The 17826-nt window shown below is 36.2% G+C and overlaps 1 protein-coding gene across 1 annotated transcript in view; it reads left to right on the top strand.

Moving 5' to 3' along the window:
• The window catches only part of CNTN1 (contactin 1), a 311723-nt gene extending 294454 nt beyond the window's left edge, over window positions 1–17269 (top strand). The window contains exon 25 of the mRNA XM_036252416.1: window positions 14788–17269. Within this exon, the coding sequence (XP_036108309.1) occupies window positions 14788–14864 (77 nt within the window). The 3' untranslated portion in view covers window positions 14865–17269. The remainder of the gene's footprint in view (window positions 1–14787) is intronic.
• Window positions 17270–17826: the final 557 nt, after the last annotated feature.

A 17826-nucleotide genomic window follows, 5' to 3' on the forward strand; every position in this document is an offset into this window, starting at 1 on the left:
AAATACTTTTTAAATGTGCCTGGGACAACATAAACACTTAGTAAATATTAGTGATGTTAGTTGTAGCATTAGTTGATGTTGATTTTGCTAGTTTAGTATAATTATCTTTTATCTTTCTCTCAATTTTCCTAAACTTATTTTCTTTCCTCTCAGTTTTCTTCTTTTTCCCTTTCTCATGATATATGTATCTTTTTAAACTACCTGAAAGCCTTTTTAGAATGAGGTAGAATATAAATCTTTACTTATATAAGTAAATATTTATATTTTATACTGCAAAGAATCTGGCAAAACATTTTGATTCAATATTTATTTTTTCCAATTAAATTATCAAAAAAGTTATCTAAAAATATAGTGATGTATTAAAATGTCTCAAAGACTTAGATGATAAATATCTTAACCACATGGATTGAACCTCAAGAAGTATAAGAAACATGTATCAATTTCCAATATATGCTTTATTATTAAAATGTAAACTAAAAAGAATTCTTAAAAAATATAAAGTAATATATTCTAGAATGTGGGTGCCACTAAAATCTAAAGAGAAACAAAAATTATCACAATTAAAAGTGATTATATATTTAGTATAATCATTTTTATGGAAAATAGAGAACTGGCATATGTTATTCTAGGACTACAAAGGAATTATAATCCAAGGAGAATCCTAAAACATAAAGCAAATTAATTTAATAGAGAAAGATATAAAGTAGAAAGTAGTGGAACCTCTTTATTATTAAGGGATTATTTGGAAGAAGATTACTAAATTTTGAGATTAATAAAATGAGTAACAAATTATGCTAGGAACTACAGCAAAAATTTTGGGAGAAGAATAAGGAATGTGGCACAGATAATAGTAAGTTCAGTATTATAAATATTTCATAGGGCATATTTGATTGTAAGCATTTCTCTATAAAGTAAAAATTTTGGGCAGTGCCTACTATACTGGAATATGCATTTTTCCTGTAACATGAGATGTATAAAGCAAAGTTAATGAGACAAAAGATGGAAAATCACAGTAAGAATATGTTCAGAGACAGTTTCCAAGAAGGAAATTCATCTGATTCAAAGATAAAATATTTAAAGCACCAATTTATAGTCAAATTATACTACTATCTAAGTATGTTCCTTTAATAGAATAACCTCATTTTCTTGGTCCAAGATTATATTCTCAATTTAAAATAGGCCACAATCACTACAGAAAACAAGAAAGGTGGTAAATCTCACACCTTCATTAGCAGAACTCTCACAAGAGAAAAAAAAAAATAGTAAAAGTTTAGTGTGCAACTAACTTCTCTTGGTGAACTTTATTTTCTTTTTGATCTGTATTACAAAACCCACCTATGGCTAACAAATAAGGTCATTCACAGAATATAGACTATCCATTCAACACCCTGTTTGTTCACATTTACGAACTGAGCACTTTAGTGGACGCTGGTTAGAGGGTATGATGGTTTAATTTTGAACCTACAAACTCATGGGGGATTTTATAAGGAAACTAATTCCTTACACTACTTTTTCTCAGGAATTATATTTCTGGGACATGCATAGAGAAAGGGAGATCATGGGTAGATCTATGACAGAGGGAAAAATCCAAATCAGTGAATGAAATGAAAAAAGATTTTGACCATTGCTTTAACTCATTCAACAAAAGTGTACTGAGCACCAGACATGTGTTGAGTAAATCTCGTTCCTTGGAATTTGAAGCTGAATAAAAACATGGTGTCTTGTCAAGAAGCCCTGAGCTCCCTGGAGATTGACAGGCAAAACAATATCTGCAGCACATGTGCTAAGTGCTGTAGATGCAAACACCGAAGAGAAAGTAATTATTTCAAAGGATGACACTTCTGATGAATTGTGTAAGCTCAGTAGGAATTTTCCAGACATAAAAGGGGTGGAAGGGCATTTCAGACTGAGGAAATAAAAGTGAACTCTGAGAATACACACAACTGGCATTTTATTCAGTGAATATGGAATGCAGGATCCAAAAAGGAGGGTAGGAAAGTATAGATTATAGTCAGACTATGAAAGGGGAGGAAATTGAATTTGTGGTTTTCATTTATTTTTCATGTTATACTTTTCTCGTGTTTGAGTAGAGTGATGAGGTCCTGAATTACTAAAGCAGAAGCAGTAGAGACAGCAGAGCAGAGCAATTCTAGATTCACATCGGGGATTGAATCAGCTGTACTTGGTGACCGAGTTGGTATATTGCAGGTGAGGGAGAAAAAAGCACTTAAAAAGTGACTCCACATTTTCTGTGTCAATAACTAAGTGAATAGCAACATCATAACTGAGCTAGGTAATGCAGAAGCATGGGCAAGTTTTATAAAAATAGTGATAGGAACCAGGAGTGCAGAGGGAGAGAGAAGTGGTCCTGTGACAAACTGAAGAACTCCAACCTAGGAAAACCAGGTAAGACAGTCCAGGTAAGGCATAGTATGTCAAACATAAATCATTGCTCACCTGGCCAAGTGACTGGTCGGTTGGAACATCGTCCCATGCACAGAAAAGGGTTTGGATTCTATTCCTAATCAGGGCACATACTTAGGTCACAGTTTTGATCCCTGGTTGGACATATATGGGAAACAATCATATTTGTTTCTCTATCACATTGATATTTCTCTCTCTCTTCCCCCTGTCTCTCTAAAATCAATAAAAACATATTTTTGGGTGATGTGTTTTGAGCAAAAGGAATCATTGTCCTCAAACTTTTTTGTAAATTTTATAACTTCTCTCAATGCCTATGTTATTTCAAACATATTAGCGTATCATCATCAATTAACATCTAAGAGTTCCTCCATATAAAACACACTGTCAAGAGACACAAAGGTGCCCAGCCAGTATGTCTCAGTGGCTGAGCATTGACCCATGCATCAAGAGTTTCCCAGTTCAATTTCCAGTCAGGACACATGCCCAGGTTGTGAGCCAAATCCCTAGTGGGGGGCCTGCAGGAGGCAGCCAATCCATGTTCTGTCTCATTGATGTTTCTATCTCTCTCTCCCTTTCCCTTCCTGTCTCTCTAAAATAAATAAAGAAAAAAAATTTTTTTAAAGAAAGTAAAGAGACACAAATGCATAAGACACAAGATTTTAGGAGAGACAATTGAATGACTCCCACAATTATATAACAGAATGACTGGAAGACCGGCAGTACCGGTAGAAATAGCAATGTTGAAAGAAGATTTTTTGTTTCCACTCACTGTTTGGATATTTGACTTGTTCAATATAAACAAAATGGTTTCTTAAAGAATTTCTCAGAATTCTTGGTAGTTAGCAAGGAGTAGCTACTCTTCTGATTTTTAAAAAATAAACTTCTTACAGAAGTGATGAAAGCCAATCTCATTCCACTTCTTTCAACCCAAAGAGAATTTGAAAAGAACTTAAAATGTCAGGGTATAGCACCATGAAACTAAGACTAAGAATGAGCCTCTGGTAGGAAAATACATTCTGAAAAACATATAAACAGAACCAAGCAAATTCCATGCAAATGCCATTCAAAGTGATTGGAGTTGTTTTATATCTTCTGAATGAGAAGCTGAACACTCATAAACTCTTAAGATTCTTTAGAAAAATTAGAGCTGTGTTCCAGCCAGTAACTCCTTACATACTTCAGACTGTCGCTAAAACAGCTGAGAAATAGTTTCTCCTGTGGAAGTCAAAGAGAAGAGATTCATCCGGTTATGATCTTCTTAATCGTTGTAGAGGTGCGTGAATTCAGACAGTTTCCTAGGAGCTCTTCATGTGCATGTGACCCCCACTGAGGCCCCCGTCACTCCTTGCTGACAGATGGATGATACTGAAACCTGCAGGAAGGCCCGAGGTCTGGCAAACAAATTAGTTCAGGAGCGTAGTGGGAAGAAAAGTCTTAAATACCAAAATACTGCCTGAAACAGGTGAGTCACTCATTTATTATAGCCCCAAAGCAAAGATAAATCAAAAAAGATCAAATAGGACTTTTACTCTAGTTTTACCCTGGGAAAGCTTCCAAGGTAGCTGTGTCTCTGAATCACCATGGGAAACCGGTGAGGGGTGAGGATCCGTTGCCCTTGTAGTTATGGAAGTACTTAGATACTGGCAGTAACTTTCAACTCTCAACTCATTATACTAAGGAAGATTGGGTTACTGCATTCTCTAGCCATAGTAAGAGATATTTATGAAGCATCTGTGGAGTAGAAAAAATAGCACTGGGCTGAGAATCAGGTTTAAATTCAGTACCCACTTTTGCCTTGTACTAGGTGGGAAGTTTTGAGCCATAGGACCCCCATCTGTAGATGAGGATAACAATACATGTTTCAGCTGCTTAGTATAAGAATCAAGCAAAATAATATGTTGCAAACTTCCCTGGACAGAGTAGGCACCTAGTAAGTGATCAAAATATTTGTTGATGACATGGTATGGTCCAGACTGTGCAGAAAACTTATGAGTAAATTAAGTAATTTTTTTAAATCTCCTTTTTATTATTTTCATATTATCAGTATCTGTATATTTAAATTTTGGGATTTTCCTCATCATTAGGTGAAAATTTTTTAAAAAAAGAGAAGCAGAGATAAATTTTAAATTGACATTAATGTGCTTCTACCCTTTGATAAAACCAGACTCTGAAATGGAAACCATCCCCCAGTAGGCCAGCCACGTGATGGCTGGAGCCCACAAGGAGCCACATGAACTGGATGCAACTTCCACTTTGGGGCTCAAAGCAACAATTGCCAGGGGCTTGTCTCGGTCAACCCCACAGCTCTCATCTTCTTTGGGGGCTTGCTGTTCTAAGGACATTTAAAAGGCAATATACCTATCTTTTCCTAGAACTAGGGACTGGTTTCTCTCCCAAAGATTGGTACTATAAATAGACATGCAAATATATGTCTCCAAAACATATGTCATCTTTCCTATCATTTTGGTGATGCCTATACAAAAAGAGACCCTCTATGAATGAGTAGTTACAACACATGATAAGGCAGGCCTTTTAGGTTCCATTGTCTCACCTAGAAATAAATATTGTGCCCCACCATGACCTTGAACGTGGGTATTAAAATCAGAAAAATATTATTTACTCAGATTTATGTAAAGGAATTGAGAAGAACTCGGTGGGCTTTGTGGGAAGACATATCTGCCCGTTTCCCTTCATTTGAATTTCTTTTGATTAGATATAATAAATTTAAGGAAAATTGAGTGCCGTAATCAATTAGTGTTACTCTTTATTGGCAGAACTCTGAAATTCCAGCTGAGGCAAGCCCATGTGTCAATGTGAGGGGTGGGGAAGGTACAGGGAATAGTGTGTGTGTGTGTGGTTTTTTTTTTTTTTTTCATTTCTAAGTAAACCCAGTGGGCTGCGTATATGTAGATCCCCAAAATGTCCAGAAAGTCTTCATCACAGACATGCTCAACTAGTTCCTCAAGCCCAACACTAAAGAGGAGGCCTTCGCTTTAGCATGAGACACACACACATTCTTCAACTTTCTTTCTGGGTCTACTTGCTATCCTATTGCCTCAAAATGGATTGGGGAAAGGCAAAGTCGGGGCAGTAGAAGGAATAATTTAATATGTGTTTTTGTGAGTATGGAAACATAGAATGGGGATCTGCAGTCCCCTGTCTCAGCAACTTTAATCAAGGTTGGGAGAAACAGACCCTGGTGGTAGTCTGATGCCTTCTACCAAACTGGGGCTATCCGCGTAAGAATGTTCTGTCCACCAGCTGTATCCAAACCCAAATGCAAAGATGATATGATCTTATCAACCAACTCTGGTTGTTTGTGAATTAATCACAAGTGAAGCACTGGAATGTTATTTGTATAAGATGAGGAAAAAAATAAACCCATGAAACCCATTGCATGTATGTTGTACATTCTATAGAATAGAATCCAAATACTAAGATCTGGGTTTCTTCTGCTTTTTTCCCAGAGCCAGTGTATTCTCACTAAATAGTAGCGAAAGAAAGTATTTTTTTAAATGAACAAATTAAATTTTGTACTTGAAATTCACAATTATTAGATGGCTTTTACTATGCATTTTAAACTATTTTAATTCATTTCTCACAACTATCCTACCATGTAAGTACTATGCTCTTCCTTTTACAGATAAGGAAGCAGAGGCTCTAAGACATTAAGTACCTTGTGAGAGTTCACACACTCAAGTGAGGGTAATAGTATTCAAACAGAATTCTTTCTCATCTCAAATCTCATGCCCTTGTGAAGCATCACATTGCATTTCTAAAGAAGGAGGTAAACCAGTTTTAAAAGTCCTCATAATTATAATCTCTTCTTGCCCCCAAATGTCAAAGTTAGGTTATTTGAGCATGTGTGAGCATGTGCTTATTGGCCAATAGGCAGTTAGAAGTTACTTTCACATTTCCCAGCAAATAATTGGTCTTGACTCTATTGGAAATGCTCGCTCCTTTCTCGAAGAGAAAAGGATCCTGGAAATCTCACATTTTCTGAGAGGGAAAGGGCCAGAGCCAACAATAAGGAAGGAATACAACTGCTGGGATAAGCTGCCAGCAAACCATGTACCCCTGCCAAAAAAAAAAAAAAAAAAGATCTATTTTGCTTGGCATATGTGTTTATAATTGCCAAACAAGCAGGAGTAGCAAGATTAGTGGGTTTTACCAGATTGAAAAACCCATCAAAGCCACTATCACTTATATGATAAAGTTTTTAATATATATTTATAAAGTAATATCAACTTCGATTATCATAAATAAGGGGAAATATAACAAATGTATTTGTAAATTTTATGGCTTAACGCTTGATATTCTTAAATATATATATGGTTTTCTTAGAATCATAGACTCATGGCCATAGTAGGAACCTAAGGACTTAGAACATTGAACCCCATCATTTAACAGAAGGAAAATCCACATCCGTGACAAGTCAAATAGCCAAAGATCACACCAGCTTCAGAGCCACAATTTCAGTCCAAATATTCTCTTTTGCCCAAAGTTATACAACTAGCTATTGGCAGAACTGGAAGTAGGTCTTAAGCTGGTTGTTCTTTTTTATTTTTTTCCTTCTCCACATAACTTAGGATTTTGCTATCTCAAAGAGGCATGGGGAGATAAAATTATCAAAAGCAAAATAAATAAGCTGGTACATACAGACAGTATGATAACAGATATCCTAAGGTAAAAATAATCATCAAATGTAAAAAAAAACCCTGCTGAATCTCAAAGGTCAAATTCATTTGATTCTCAAATTTCTCTTTACCTTTCTTTTCCAGAAAGTTTTAAACCAATTGAGGTAAATATGCATTACTTCATTTTGTCAAAGGCAGGTAGTTAATGCTTATAATAAGTGATCTAAACTTGAAAACTATCTCAGAATTTTTCCCAAGAAACCTTTTTGAAACAAACCCAACTATCTTTCTGAAAAGACGCCTCTCTTAATTTTTAATAAGTATTAGACAACCAATTAAAATAATTTTGGTTTATAGCCTAAGAACATTTTAACATTACTGAATTGCATGAGTTTTATTACAGATTCTATGCCAGTTTCCAAGGAAGTAAAACTCTTCTACTTTATACGTTTGTAAATTTTAAACTTTGACTCTATTCTATAATTTCAGTGTGTAACATGTAGACAGGATAAAAATGGGGTGGGAATCTAGGGGGGAAATCATGCAAGGGAAAATATGCAAGTAAGAAGAGACACTACATGATGCAAATTCTAGAAACGAAATAACCCATAACAATTCTAAGATTGTTTTGTCTCAGACATTTTGTAAAATCTCAGCAGCCAAGGCAAATTTTAACATATTTGTTTTTGCCTCAATGGTTTTACAATTTTCAAGTGTAAAGTTCTGCATGAAAAGGGGAGTGAGTGAATGTTTAGAAGTATCTTTGTCTGAAAATTCATCCATGCATTATGTTTCAGTATCTCAAAGAAACAGCACTCCCTTCTTTTCAAGCACTTCTGCCACTAATTTAAGAAAATACATACCATTTCTCACCTAATCCTCAATGATTGAATGGGAAATCAGACACAATTAAAAAATTTGCTGAGGGCACACCCGTAAAAGATTGACTCAGAATTTCCAACTAGTTAGGCTAAATCCTAAACAAAGCTCTTAACCTCTGCCATTTTTTCAGACTAAATTCTTATAATTTAATAAATGTGTAACATGACATACTCCCTATAGGCCGTCCTCTACAAATAAATAAGATCAGAAATATTGACCTTACATAGACCCCGCTACGGTAGTTTATTACATTTCTTAGCTTGTTTTGGTCTATGTAGCAATTATTACTGTTTAAATCCCAGATATTAGAGTAAATATTACCCTACATATTTGTATACTCTACCAAAAAAAGAAGTTAGTTTCTAGTCTTACACATTCTAATGGTGTACCTCTCATGAGTAGTTCTCAGTGATTACTCATAAAAATGAATCCTGTTCTCGGAGTAATTTACAGATATATTGTTCAAGTCTTCAGTAGCTAAACAGATCAATTGCTTCTTATCTTGATTAGCTTCAAGCAATTGGGGAAAGCAAGTTAGAGAGGTTGTGAATAATGCAGGTGAGTAATTGTATGAAGCACTTTTCTAATTACCACAGAGCACATTTTCCAAAGTCGTGGACAGAACAGTATTCTTATGATATTCTCCTAGACAAAAAGCTTACCATGGTCAATGCATTTGGGAGCTAAGAATTATTCTGTTGCTTTTGGTGACTTCAGTGTGCATTTACACTTTTTGGTTGAAATGCACTCTCTATTTGCAGGACCCTCTTTTGCTCCTGGACACACAGAGCCCTTTCACTGCGGAAAGTACTGTAGAGAGTACCTGAGATCAGAATAAAAATTGATATCTTTTTAAGTGATCCTGCCTCTTTGGCCACAAGAATTAGTTGAGGAATGGAAACTTGTTCCAAGCTAGATCAATCACAGAAATTCATTAATTGAGCCACAGTAATTTGTCTGGGGATGTGTTGTGAACCCAGACTCTGCAAATCAGAATCTTTCCTTGAAAGTTTTCTCACTGGAGTTGGGGCAAAAAGATATATCTCTTTGATCTTGAAAATATATTATTGTGAGCTTGGTGCTCTTGTGTGTCTTGAAAAGTAAATCTAAGAGTATGAAGCAATATGCAAAGGAAGAAGAGATTGAAGTCAGAAACATGTAAGACACATGTTCAATTAACTTGCTCTAGTTGTCTCAAAGCGTACAATATCGGCTCTTTCTTCAGTTGAATTCCTGTTACTAACAGCAAAGATCTCAACTGTGCCACAGAGGAGAAAACACGTGAGCCAGACTACTACAGAAGAGTTCAGTATACCCCATGCTGATAGGTAAAAGGACATTACAGGAATGTTTGGGATCTCAAAGGACATAGTGTGTGATTGGGAAACAGTAAGTAAACATGTTGGTCTCAAATGTCATTTACGTACAGGGTACACCTGCCTTATCTATTGTTTTGCTTTGCTTTTTATCCAACTGCTTTTCAAAGAATAGAAGTTGGATGCAAATAAGGTCCATAACAAGAGATAAAGGTCAAATGTAGCATGAATTTCTACATTTATGGTAGTTTCCTACTATGCATGCATTTACTGATCTACACGAAGCATCTGTTTTTTTAAGTATGATAAGCAGAGTCCCATGAGGATGATAGACTTGGGAAGTATTGGTACCCATATGAACAGAGAGGAGGCAACAATATGGTAGCTTCCTGCCACAGACCCATCTTTGAATAAAATATTTCCTCTCCCTCCTAGTCCAATGATGGGTTTCCATATACAGTTGCTTCTGAGGAAAGGTTATGCTGCTAAAACATATGTAAGAGCCATTGATGGACAATAAAGCTATGAGATATATTACTATCTCTGTTTTATAGTTGAAGGAACTAAGGCATAAAATATGCTCAAGATTACCTAGGCAATAGAAGGCAAGAGACAGAATTTGGACTTTACTTTCGTTGCCTGGCCCCAGAGCCCTGTTCACTCTTACACTCCTATGATGAGAGTGGCCAGGTAACTGATCCTCATTTTCTCATTTGTTCTATTGAAACCTAAACAGCCAAAGACCAAGTGCACACCTGTAGTCTGAAAGGTAGTCAGAATACCTGCAATTGGCTGGATGCAGCAAAGAAATACACTTGAAACACCATTCAAGTGGGAAGGAAAAGCCTCTTACGTAAGACTTGAGTTCCTGCTGAAGAATTCAGAGGAGGGTCTAAGAAAAGCAGCAGCAGTTCTATTTCTGAGGTGGCGATAGGAGAAATGGGGATTAACCAGAGTGGGGACCATCAGGAGGGAAGGGCAGTTTAGCAATTGGATATTCCCAGCAATAGATGGGAAGAGTAAAGCAGATCCAGGGCATCACTGATCACACAAAACCAGCCACTCAATGAAGAAGTCATTAAGGCAATTTGCACCTGCCATGCAACCCTGGAAGTGTCTCTAGGTAAGTTGGCTGTGTCCCCTCCGTCGCACTAACCTGAATAAAAGCCGGCAGCTTTGTTCTTTCTCCATCTGAACTGATTTTTACTTTCAGTCTCAGACAAACTTACTCTTTCACTTCCCTAAACTCACTGCTTTCTCAGCAGGAGTTTTATTAAACTCAAGAGTTTTTGTTGTTGTTGTTGTTTTTATATTTTTTTCTTTATTGATTTTAGAGAGAGAGAAAGGAAGAGGGAGAGATAGAAACATCAATGAGAGAGAACATCAATTGGCCACCTCCCACACGCCCTCACTGGGAATCGGGCCCACCACCTAGGCACATGCCCTAACTGAGAATCAAGCTGGCAACCTCTTGGTGCATGAGTCATTCCCAATCACTGAGCCACACTGGCCAGGCTGAACTCAAGAGTTTTTAACAGCAAACATCCACTGATATGTGCCTATACCTAATACATAAAAAACATACCTCTAAGTAGCAGGTAATTGATCATCTCCTCAAAATACTTTCTTCCCTACACCCAGGGCCAATTATAGACTTTGGAAGAATCTGTAGTAACATCTTACCAAAACAGGTGGAGGGTAAGCAGTAAAATAAATGCCTTTCTCATGTTATGGATTTTTAATATTTTCTCTCTGCTAGGGGGGAGCACCCCATGATTTTCCAAGAAAAAGCATTAATGGGAATGGGAAACTTCTTTCATACCCCGTGTCCCTAAAATTAAATCATGCAATAGAGAGAGTATAAAGCGGAAATAAATATCAAGGTAACAGTAGTTACTTTTGTCTTCTTCCTTAACCCTCTTGCCCCACCCTTTGGCTTCCTCTCCCACCTTGTGCTCTATAATCAGAAAATTTTCAGGGAATAGAGCTGGAAGAATTATTCACATTATAACTTTGTTTATCAAACACTCACTTCATACTGAACTTAGTCAACCCAGTTACACATGATTTGGCTATATTCCCTGTCCTGAAGTTGTTTATAATCTAGAGATTTTAACAGTTGTGAACACAAAAAGTGACAAGGATAAAATTCCAAGTATTGTGGCATCATCATCAATAACAAAGAAGTTGGAATTTGGATTGGACCATGGTGTCCAATTTAAGAATCAGAAAAGAGATTTGTATTAAAAACTAACTAGAGCAGTTTTCTACTTGTCATAAAACATGCGGAGATTATGAAACATTGCTTAACTTTCTTTGAAATTTTTATTTTGAATATGTACCTCCCTGTATTAGGATTCCTTCCTAAAGGAAATAAGTCTGGGCAGTTTAGTTTTTGAAAACATAAAAAAAAAAAAAAAAAAAAAAAAAATCCAGTGGAAGAGATATAACACTGTAAAATGGCTTTATAGTTGTTCTGACAGGGAAAAATGATTCTCCACATTGATGATTTTTTTCATGTTTGACATTCAATAGATATGTGAAAAGTACAATATATATTTACTACCTACCAAGTAAGTAGTGAAATCATGTTTGGAAGCAATGTTGTGATATTCATTTTGTTAGATATAAAACCAATATACATTGAAAATCCCTCAAGAATATAGAGATCCCACATATAAAATGACTTTAACTAGTAATTCAGTCTGGTCTCTAATTTGTATTTGGAACGTGGAAGAGAATTGGAGATGAAGACCACAATTACATAAGCTTGAGCCATTAGAGGAATTAAATATAACATGCATAAACATGAAGAGTTTATTTAAAATAAATCAAATATCCTGATGTTGGAGCCACAAATTATGAAATTGTGTTTGGTTTTCATACTAACACCAAAACTTCAAAATGGCATCCACAATTGACTAAACTCCTTTGTGTGGCCACGGTTTGTGCTGAGCCAACCCACATACTCAGGCCAGTAGGAGAACATGGACGCATTGCTGATGTAGTTTGTGGTCAAAGGACGGAGCCCTGCCGAGACGCTGCAGTCATTCCAGACAGAGGTCTTCAGGTCAGATCATTTAAATTAGGTCAAACATGGAAAACTAATGTGTCTTTTTTATTCTTGAGTGCGATTGAGGTTTATTATTCATCTTATCAGAATAAAAGAATGTGTGGGCTGTGGCATATTTTTCATACATCTATGCAGGAAAATAGGAAGACAAAATACTACAACAAAACAAGACTCTTTAAAATGGCTTAGGTGTTGTTCCTTCCCCAGTGTCATTCATTTTCTTTCTGTGCCTTTGCCGTGACACAGTCAGTATAGGAGGGAGTGTCTTTATGCATTTCCAGAACTGGTCCCTTTCCACAGCTATCTACAGAAAGTGGCACAAAGATACAGAGTATGGCCTTTGGAACCAGGCCCATCTGAGGTCTAATCCTGGCTCTGCCCTCTCTATTGGCCTTGGCTTTGAACAAGTTATTTTACCTAAATTATGGTTACATAACCTATAAAATCTGGATAATAAGACTCATCATTTTAGGCTGTTGTATTCATGTCAAAATGTATGTAAAGGGCCAGCATAGTGTCTGTCTCATGGCTGGAGAACAGTAAATAGAAGCTCTCATAGTCATCACTGGCATTATCATTATTGATAATGTTATTTCAGCATCTGCATCAATGAGGCTGTAAGTAGCTATTTGGGAATGTTTACATTGCCCTTCCAGTTCTGCCCTCACTTTTTGACCTTTCCTGTCTTGCTTATTCCTAAGAACCACTTCATCTGTGACTGATGACGTTTTCCATGTAGCACCGAATGCTAACAGGGCAATAGTGGAATGCATGCATGCATGCAGACAGACACCATCAGTTTCTGTCATATAGGAAATATGAATGAGATTCAAAAGAAATTCCCCGTATTTTCCTGAATATAAGAGGAATATTTCAAAGAAAGTGGTCTTTTGGGATACCGCTAACATGGTAAATAATAATGAGTTAATCTTTTATTTATTATTTTTTTAGAGAGAGGAAGGGGAAGAGAGAGAGAGAGAGAGAAACATTGATGTGAGAGAGAAACATCGATTGGCTGCCTCCAGCATGGCCCCTAGTGAGGATGGAGCCTGTAACCTGGGCACGGGCGCTGACCAGGAATCAAGGCAGGACCTCTCCGTACATGGGACAGCGCTCAATCCACTGAGCCACACAGGCTGGGCATGGATTAAATGTTTAAATAAACTTTCAAAACTTGACATAAATTTGTTGTAGTTACATGATGTTGACTAGTTTTGGCTGCGGCTCATCCCAGCAGTGTGCTCACCGAAGACAGTGCATAACAGGTGTGGAGAGTGGACAGGACCAGCCTGTCTTCTCGGTCCCACTTTCCATCCCTTTCTCAAGAATCTCTGCATTTCTTTTCTTTTTATTTTTTTTACATATGTTTTACTGATTTTTCAGAGAGGGAAAGGGAGAGAGAGATGGAAACATCAATGTGAGAGAGAAACATCAATCGGCTGCCTCTTGCACATCCTGCTCTGGGGATCAAGCCCACAATCCAGACATGTACCCTGACCGGGAATAGAACTGGGACCGCTCAGTCCATGGGTCGATGCTCAATCCACTGAACCACACCTGCCAGGCACATCATTTTTATTTTTTTATTTTTTATTTTTTTTTTTTTATTTTTTATTTTTTAATCCTCACCCGAGGACGTTTTTCCATTCTTCATTCAGAAAGAGCAGGAGGGAGAGAGAGAAAGAGAGAGAGAGAAACATCGATGTGAAAGGGACACATCGAGTGGCTGCCACCCACACCACCAACCAGGGCCGGAGACAAACTGTAACCGAGGTACGTGCCCTTAGCGGGAACCGAACCCGGATCTCTCCGGACCACAGGCCGATGCTCTAAGCGCTGAGCCAAACCGGCCAGGACACATCATTTTTATTTTTAATTCACAGCATAATATTTCAGGGAAATTATTCTTTAAATTTGAATAAATGACTTAGAATTATCCAAAATATTTTTCTGAAATCATTGTGTATAGCATCTAAATGTTTTAAAACCACTGGGATATGAAGTGATGTGAGATCTATTTAGTTATAACTATGATGTCATTATCCCAGATAATATCATTAGTATTTTTACTGTCATTTCTTTATCTTATATTTTTGAACATGTCACATAAAAAATTTTAAACTTATTTATATGTTTCTTGATCTATCACCTTCTGGTAGAAGTTTGATTCTATTAGATCAGAGAGAAAACAAACATTTCTGAACTTACCGTCAATGATTTATATGAACATGTTTTATAAACAGATCACATGCTCTTTCACAAAAACCTTCATCAAATAGTTCTGTTTTTCTTAAATGGCCTAAGAATACAGAAGCTGTGTGTGTGTGTGTGTGTGTGTTAAAGAAACCAAGTGGTTCTCAGGCCTACGTATTCTGGCCTTCCTCAAAGCAGGGTCAATGAGCAATAGTGACTGTTATCAGTGAAATATTATACATGCTTTTGATTTACCTTATAGGTACATCCACCCTATTACCAAGTCTTCTCGGCTTACTGCTGCCTGCCTTTGGCATCCTTGTCCACTTGGAATTCTGAATGTGGTGTGACCGCCGCTGCTCCCCACCCAGCTCAGAGGACACCCTTCATCCCTGCGATGACTACAGTTCCTTCCAACTCCTGCGGCTCCATCCTAAGCCAAATAAACTATTCTTCAACAAACACTCCAATTGATTGACAACACACATTGTGACTGAGGCATTCAGGAACCCCTTCATCCAAAAGAATAAACTTTTAAATGGATATAAAATGATTTTTAACTCGTTCCAATATGCCTTATAAACCACTTAACCTGATTCTGTGACAGTTGCATGATTTAATCCAATGGGACAAGTTACAGTGTTCAATTCAATTCCATAGGCTGTAGAGTGAAAGTAAAATCACCATACACAGGTGCTTTAAATTTAATAACAAGTTGTGAAATATAATAGAGGTTGAAATGTTGATTGTATGTGGTAAATGTAAAAGTAATACAGTCTCTTGTACTATCCTCTCTGTTTTGGGTCCTGCATATTTTTGAATGGCCCCCTGTCATTCATGACATTTTTTTTGTTTTCTGAAAAAGAATAGAATAGAACTGAAACATTTGGACATAAATCCTGTTACCAAATCATTTTGCTGAATGAGTTGAAAGGTTTTGAATATTAAAAACCAAATTCTAGAACTTATTATCAGTATTCTTATTTTGAAAGTAAGTACTTTTCTAAATATTTGATTTTCAGAATCAGTAATACTTTTAAGTTAGTTTTTTAATAGTAAAGTTAACATGCCATATGAAGAATTATTTTTTACTTTTGTATTCGACTCTGAAATTATTTTATGCTTTTCTTATCATCAATTTGAAACCTCAAAAATCACAGCCCTTATCTAGAGTAGTATCATATTGCTGTATTTATTCATACATGGAATGATGAATTTTGAAAAGTAGAATGCTTCCATTTTTAATCAAGATGCGGCAGTCTTTATACCACTAGGACTAAACGACAGCTAATTAAGAATCAGAATTACATCATAATAATCCAGTATCTTGTTTTTTTGTGCTTCATTTCTAAGTAAAAACCTATCTTTATCAAAGGTGTGGGCTCAAGAAATCACCTGTAGGCTGGAAAAACCGCAGTATTCCTTTTTTTAAAATTTAGTTTTATACTCGTTTCCTGCTTCAATGCTATACCGAAAACTGGCTAAAAAATACCAAATCCATATGTTGCTAATGGTACTTTGAAGGGTGTGCAAAACTGAAAGTCCAGGAGACAAATAATATGTTCGTCCAATGAAGCCGCCCAAGTGCTGGTGCTTTGGGTCTTTATAGGTGGTGAAAGGAATATTCACGTTTCTTCATTCTTCATGGTGCGCACGGAAATGTGTTTGCGTGTGGATGGGAAAGAAACTGATAATAAGGACTAGCTGGCTCATGAAATAGTGCAATGTCAGATGCTTTGAGAGGTATAATCCTATTTTATTAGCACAACCTTGTGAGCTAATTAGAGATAGAGTTTATCTTTTTAGAAAGGATACCTTATAGGTTCATAAAAAAATATTTACAGGAAACAAAACAGATCTATTACTACTTTATCCCCCTTTCTTTAATTTGTATAATTTTTGTACTATATATCTATGTGTAAATGTTTAGAGCTTTCATTATGAAACTGTCAATATTTCATTAGTTAACATTTTACTCTTTGTTATAAAATGAAACTTTTAAAAAATAAGTGAAATGATGATTTCCCAGTTGGAAGTATGTCAACAGTCTTAAGAACATTACCAGATTTCATAAAGTATTTAATTATTTGAAAAAGAAACAAAATCTCTTCATACTTTAGGGAAATGAATATTCTCTAAGCCTTCTGTACAAATGTTTGTGTTTTCATTGTTATACTTTGGGGTTTTCCTTTTGCAGTTTGACCCATGTTGGGCATTTTTATATAACCGACAACTAAATCTTTTGCCAAATGCATGCTTGCCTTTTATTTTCTAATGTATGGTAATACAGAGCAAAACTGATACGATTTTGCATGAAATGATTCTGAAAGGTAAGAAGGAAACAGACTTTGGAAGTTATTTGTTTAATTTGAAGTTTGTGACAGATTAGGTAGATTAAAATCTCTCACACACTGATAACTCATGCTGTTCATTTCCTCATACAGTTGTACAAATTTGACTGGGACCATCAGTTTTAAACTGTTGTCAAACTAACTAATATATCATCTGCTTTAAAACGCAAGATTCTAATTAAACTTTATATAGATATAGACACATCTGTTGTTTCTTTGTATTTCAGGAAAGGTGATAGTAGATTTCTTTGATACTGATAAATATTGAATTGATTTTTTTAGTTATTTTTTATCATTTTTTTCAATGGAGTAGTATAGGACTGTGCTTTGTCCTTTTTATGAATGAAGACAAATTATAAAGAAATAAATGTCTTACTGTTATCCAAGAAATAACAACTGTCCTTTCAATTTACCTAAAGTTGAAAATTGTTTTTTAGAAAGTTTTCATTATAAGTCAAATAACATGGATTAAATATAACTTGTTTAGCAAAATAGTTCAATGTTTGGAGGGTTCTACAAAAAGTATACACACGGACACAAAGACACATACATGAGCTTGAATGTACTCGTATACAAAGGCATTATTAGATCTCAATACAACTTCAATTCACGGAGATGTCAGTGACTATCACTCAATCTAATGTCAGACATTGAAACAAGCCATTAGATGCTGAAAAATAAGAGACGAGTTGAACCCTGAATGAGCTGATGCTCCAATAGAGAAATTTGCATAAAAGCATGACTATAATCAGAAGTCTGAAGCAAGTCTTCTCTGAGCTCTGAACCGGGCTGAACCCCAAATTCTGAATCACAGGGTTTCCTGTGTTTTGCCTTACAGTCTCCTCCTGTGTTCTCATTGTGATTCCACACTGGCATTCTGAACCCCTTCCTGTCTCGTGAAGCTTGCTTCCACCCTGGATTCTGGTTTTCCCTTTTGGACCCTGCCTCCA

The sequence above is a fragment of the Molossus molossus genome, unplaced genomic scaffold (genome assembly GCF_014108415.1).
Source record: "Molossus molossus isolate mMolMol1 unplaced genomic scaffold, mMolMol1.p scaffold_m16_p_10, whole genome shotgun sequence".
Taxonomy (NCBI): domain Eukaryota; kingdom Metazoa; phylum Chordata; class Mammalia; order Chiroptera; family Molossidae; genus Molossus; species Molossus molossus.